Source organism: Cornus florida, unplaced genomic scaffold (genome assembly GCF_030987335.1).
Source record: "Cornus florida cultivar Cherokee Brave unplaced genomic scaffold, ASM3098733v1 CherokeeBrave_3.0.0_Hap2_Chr02, whole genome shotgun sequence".
NCBI classification, from domain to species: Eukaryota; Viridiplantae; Streptophyta; class Magnoliopsida; order Cornales; family Cornaceae; genus Cornus; species Cornus florida.
The window spans coordinates 19,180,305-19,186,304 of NW_026775572.1; the positions used below are offsets into that span (position 1 = coordinate 19,180,305).

General features: G+C 36.1%; 1 protein-coding gene across 2 annotated transcripts; it reads right to left on the bottom strand.

Annotated features, from left to right (window-relative positions):
- Positions 1-516: 516 nt before the first annotated feature.
- On the bottom strand, positions 517-5,538 carry LOC132294057 (polyadenylate-binding protein RBP47-like). 2 transcript variants are annotated; one of them, XM_059791776.1, is made up of 6 exons: positions 4,990-5,538; positions 3,447-3,915; positions 2,272-2,354; positions 2,073-2,203; positions 1,526-1,622; positions 517-886 (listed from the first exon to the last, which is right to left on the bottom strand). In XM_059791776.1, the coding sequence occupies exons 1-6, from the start codon at positions 5,323-5,325 to the stop codon at positions 875-877; spliced, it is 1,128 nt and encodes a 375-aa protein (XP_059647759.1). In that variant the 5' UTR covers positions 5,326-5,538; the 3' UTR covers positions 517-874. The 2 variants fall into 2 exon arrangements, with proteins under 2 accessions (XP_059647759.1, XP_059647758.1); XM_059791775.1 differs by having other exon boundaries at positions 517-891; positions 4,990-5,536.
- Between the last annotated feature and the right edge of the window lie 462 nt (positions 5,539-6,000).

Here is a 6,000-nt window from a genome sequence, read left to right on the forward strand (position 1 = left end):
GTAGCAAATGTGATCATAAAATCACTAGCAGGAAGGCAAAAAACTGTCACTGTGGAGAAAACTTGACCAAAATAACACAAGCAGGAAGGCAACACAGTGTCAAATGGAGTGTAGGAATGATTAACCTAAACTTGGTTGTGAAAAGTACATAAGCAAGTGTGGAGAAGACTTCACCAAAATAGCACCAACTACAAGGCGAGAGACACTGTCACAGGCAGTGTGTAGAAGATTAACCTAAACTCGATCATGAAAAGCACATAAGCAAGTGTGGAGAAGACTTCACCGAATAGCGAAAGACAGGAAGGAGAGAGACACTGTCACAGGGAGTGCAGAGAAGATTATAACCTAAACTAGGTCATGAAAAGTTCAAATGTGGATGAAGTGGATAAAAACTCTAGGACACAGTTACACACCAGCAGGGACCTGCCTGTTGCAAGGCATGGTCATAAAAATTCTGCTCTAGACAACCTTTCAATTTTCTGTTCCACAAAATCAAATACCAAAAAGAAAAAGAAATGGTCCACAAGCATAAACCATGATTCATGAATCAATTAAGTTCAAATGGTTGCCCCTAAAATTCCAATAGGTTTTAACAAAATATTGTAGAAGTCAGCGGTACGAAATCCTATCCAGCTACAAAACTCAACAAAGAACAAGTTTTAGTAAACAAGCAACTGATTCTGTCATAATTTTGCTCAAGTTTTTGACAAATGCAATCAAAATGCCTGTCCAGTAAGTTCAGCTTACTGGCTGCTGGTGATTGCTATAGCCATTTGACGCCACAGCATACGTGCTTGGATCCTGATTCTCTGGCGCAGCATATCCTTGCCTGCTATAACCTTGCCTTCCATTGTAACCCCCATTCCATTGGTTATTAGAATCCGTTCTAAACTGCCAAGAGTATTAAAATATAATTAAAGAACGCGTCAAATAGGGAAAACAAACAGGAGATAAGAACAAAATAGAAAGCTTTCAACTATCATTTTCTTTATTCGTAGATTTACACCAAAATTAGTAGTAGTTTAAATTGAACAATAATTCAAAATTCTAAAATTTGTTCAACTTTAAGGAGTATTAAATATAAAGGGCTTGAGATCAGCTTTAGAACCAGAAATCTTTTTGCAAAAAATATAAGGAAACAATAATAAATACAACTCCTGCTTAACTTAAATCAAAAACAATGTGGGATGAATTTCAGCAGTGTAACTTAAATATAATAGAAAGCAAAGAAGCAGGATCAATTTCAGTTGCAGAAAAGCAGAGGGGCAAGAAATATAAATATTTCCTTCTCCTTTTTGTTCATTGACTAATAAGAAAATCTGTCACGAGTCTAGATTTTCCTCATGCAGATCATTGAATCATACCCGACAGATATCAAATTACAATCATGTATTGGCAACGGTACAAACATGTATCCATAGCATTGACACAGACAAATGTGTAATGCTTAAATAAGAAAATGGTCAACTATGGATTCGATTAATTTGAAATTTTCTTTTAAGTAATTTAAGGAGAAAAGATTTACCTGCTTGTTCGCTGGACTTCGACCCCAAGCAAGACGAACTGTCTGCTTGCCAAGCACGGTCCCATTCAGCATTTGAATTGCATCCTCGGCACTGCTTCTGTAAATCGTAATAATAAATAAATAAACCACAAAACAGTGTCTGTTATTCTATGTTTATACTGTTAACGTATGGGGAAAAATAATTACTAGCATTATTTTTATTTTTGATGAGTACCATTATTGCAATTATTTACAGTTACATCATTCACTTTTTGAATAATAATTTTCATATTTAATTTGAAAACAAATGCCTTCACCTCAACTCAACTGAAAAAAATAAGTGTTCACTCAACTATACATGAAGTGCTGCTACATGAATCCTGACATTATATCTTCAGTTAACGTTTAAGGTAACTAAAGGCAGTGAGAAATTATTATTTATGGACCATTTACGGACCTTATTATTCCTTAATATGAAATCATTATTAGATCCCATTAATATTGACACTTGCATTTTTATGTAAATTAAATTAAATAGACTACATTGAACTACATCATAAAGGCATACCTGTTAGCAAATTGTACAAAACCACATCCTTTTCCAGGTGGTATTTTTACAGAGAGAACTTCGCCAAACTGAGAAAAGGTCTGCCTGAGATCTTCATCAGTGATATCTGAGTCGAGCCCTCCCACAAATATCTAATATAAAAGAAGGTTAATGAAATATTCTAGAGTTGCTGATAGCTCTGAAGAGAAGCTGTACTCACTGTTGTGTTAGATGAATCACTGTCAGACTGGGAGCCCTGAGGCATAACACCATTTGCTGCATATCCACCAGCCAATACCACAGCTGATCAAGGTAAATGAAAATCAGTTTGTTGATCAATATCCAAATGTAACACATCAGATACACAATTGATAGTGCCAAGACCACTCCAGCACAAGCGGACGGTGATAAAGTGCTGGCATGGCTTCTCAAAGGGAGGGATGAAGTTAAAGGTTCAATTTTCATAGATGTCCAGCAAAAAGAGATGAAACTGACAACTTTTTTAACAATAATCTCAATCAGTTGATTACCACAAAAAAGGAGAGGAAAAGGTAACCAGCTCAGCAGTGAAATTCAATGTTTTAAAACTCGGACCTTCCATCAATCCGAAAGAGACCAGCTAAGGTCAATGGCTGTTGGGTAAAAAGCCGTGGCATCATAAACATACAAAGTAATATTTAATCAAACATTAAAATTGTATAACATTATTGAAATGTATGAAGAATTTTACGAATTCCCTGATTTTTTACCACATTTTTCACTAAATTTTTCAAACATGTTTTCAGTAAATTTATTAATATGTTACAGGAAACTTCTCATGTCAGATCCACCAAAGATGATGCAACTTGCAATTGCAAGTAAAAAACAAATAAGAATGATAATGACATTAATAATAACAATAACAACAACGGCAATTGTTAACTAAAGCAGTGACATGCAGCTCTTCTCAAGCGATCCAAGTCCCAAAACTAATATGCAACACTAATACCATTGAAACTTGGAAGGGTACTCGTCTTATTGAAAATTTTAAAGTCCAAATAAAATTTAGAAATGAATGGAAGGAAAGCTCATATGTAATATACACAACTACATCTGAACAACGTAATGTAAAAAAGCAACACATCACTGTATTTCTTATTAGGCAAACTTAGAAATTTTCTAGCCCAAAAGCTTACATATAAAGAAAACAGGGACAAAAACCAAAAGAAAAGAAAAATAGGAATAGTGACCAAGATATATCAAAAACAAATAAAACAAAAATAAAACAATGATTGGGCAAATTTTACAGAAAATACTGATGCCAGACAGCAAATATATCACTTCTTTTTCTGGACTGGCAAGGAAATGAATTAAGAAGCACCATACATTAGCAAAACAGGGATTATTGCAGCACACCTTGTGATGAATATCCCGATGGCTTCTTGGGGGTTGCAACACCTAGGCGCATGGGCCTGCTTGAACAATACATGCCATTCATTTCAGTCATGGCCCTGGACCTCTCATTTTCATCACCAAACCTAACAAAACCATAACATTTTGAACGGCCAGTATTTGGATCAACAACAACTTTTGCACCTTTAACAGATGGATATCTAGTGGCAAAAGTTTCATGCAATACTGCGTCGGTAACATCTGAAGCCAAATCTCCTACAAAAATAGATAGACCAGAACCAGCATCTGGATGCCTATCACCTGTACTAAAAGTTGCCCAATTCAGGCGAAAAGCTTGATCTGTATTTGGCATGATAGTGCCATTATAGTTCTGCAAAACTTTCTCAGCTGCTGCATGAGAAAAAAACTCTATGAATCCATATCGTTCTGATTGACCTGTCTGCTTGTTGCGAATAACCTTTACAGAGGAGAGCTACAGATGCCATGATACCAAAGGTCAGGAAATAAGGGCAGAAAAAGAGAAACAAAGAACACAATGGTTGTGCAGAAAATTCAAACAGACAAAAAGGCCAAAAGAATCATCTCTCCAAGAAGCTGCAAGTCATAAACACCATATTCCACAAATCTAGTTAAAAATTCCCAATACATAATATTAATAATGAGATGAAGAGTGATTGTGGAGGTGCCAATAGCAAATGTATAAACTGGGTTATATGAATTCTGGTCAAATAATCGGTGTCAGTATGTTTCTAGGTGTCAGAACTATCTTCTTTCCAAACTTTAGATCAAATATGGCAAAATTGCCCAAGTGCCCACATTTTTTACAACCTCATGAAATCAATTACATGGTGGTACTCAATTTGTTTAAAAATTAAAAGCATAGGTAATGAAGCAAAGCGGTTGACAGAAACTCTAAATGCAAGTTTTTGGTTTGTATAGCATAGCTCCAATTATGCTTTGACAATTTCCATGTAAAACTTAATAAATAAAAAAACTTGCTAGATGAATTATGTTAAACGTTTGACTGTATATTATAAGAATTTGATATAATTTACAATAAGGTAGCATTTTAGTTGGGTTACCAATTTTCACTTCGGTGCCTTTCTTTCTCAAGAATTCTGACTTCAAAACTCATCTAACACCAACTACCTTTAATCTTCTATAAATCATGCACCAAAGGTACTGCAACCTAACGGAAACCTTTTGAATACAAGAAAACAATTTATTTCTTCTAACACAATAATTCAATTCCATGTTAGATTTCCTTAAATAAAATTTAAAAGAAAAATAGAATAAAAAAACGATTCAAACATCCACCAATGAACATAACTTCCATATTTTCGTAAAAAAAAAAAAAAACTTCCATATCATTCAATTTCAGTTTCTAAATCAATAACTCACATAGTCACACTTCACTAAATGTTTCAATTATTTTAAGCAACTAATTAACAATATATTAAGATTCGTCAAACAGAAAATTAAACATTACCAAGAAATACATATAACGCACATACCCATAAGAGGGTAGAATAAAGAAAACCCTAACCTCGCCAGTGTGAGCGAAGCAGGTGCTAAGGTAGGTCTCATCCATCCAAAGTTGGAGGTCACCGACCCAGATCGTCTTGTTGTCTTCGCTGGTGACCTGAATCTGAGATTCGGACTGAGCCAGTCGCTGTTGTTGCTGTTGATAGGGCTGCTGTTGTTGCTGTTGATAGGGCATGTAATGTTGCTGATGATACATCATCTGATGCTGCATCGCCATTGCAGCCGCAGGGTATTGCATGCCCATCCATTGCTGCTGATACTGCTGCATCCATTGTTGCTGCTGATACTGCTGTTGCTGCTGTTGATTCAGATCAGCACCGTTGGTTGACTGCATCATGAAGTTCCTCTCTCTCTCCTCTCCCCTCCCTTCTCCCTCTCTCTCTCCTCTCCCTTCTCTCTCTCTCTAAATCAGAGATTTGGAGCCGAATTGGTAAAGAGACAGAAAGAGTGTGGCGGCCTGGTCTGAAAGAACAGAACCAGGGCTAGAGAGAGAGAGTTTAGAGAGAGAGAAATTAGAGTCGGCCCAAAGAGGACTGAAAAAAGGGTTTGGTGGATCTGGGATGGTCCTTGTTATTTCGTGTTGTTTATAACGTATGATTAGTTTTATGCCGTTGGATTGGACGGTGATTTTTGGATGGCCGCTGATCTGCCGACTTTGTTGGGCCCCACTTGACAGTTGGCTGGTCTAATAAGGATTTTGCTCAACTTTGATGGCGCTGGATAATGGGTCCCACTCCCACTTGACTACGTTGATGTCTGATTTTCGAAGAAAGAGGAACATGAAAATGGTTTGTCTACGTATTAATTGGGGGAATGTAAAGCATAGATGAAAACATCGTAGTCAACTCTCGTACCAATATTCGGAAAAAAAAAAAAAAAAAAACACTCGTACCAGTATCCCATACAACAAAAAAATCATGCAAAACGTTTTACTCCGTTTTCAAAACAAAAAAACACTCTGTACCAATATCCCATACAACAAAAAAACATGCAAAACGTTTTACTCCGTTTT

Coding starts and splice junctions, on each gene's coding strand:
- LOC132294057 (XM_059791775.1), bottom strand. CDS start 5,325: ATGATGCAGTCAACCAACGGTGCTGATCTGAATCAACAGCAGCAACAG. Junction 3,916..4,989: donor GCTTCGCTCACACTGGCGAG/GTTAGGGTTTTC, acceptor TGGCATCTGTAG/CTCTCCTCTGTAAAGGTTAT. Junction 1,623..2,072: donor TTTGTACAATTTGCTAACAG/GTATGCCTTTAT, acceptor TACGATTTACAG/AAGCAGTGCCGAGGATGCAA.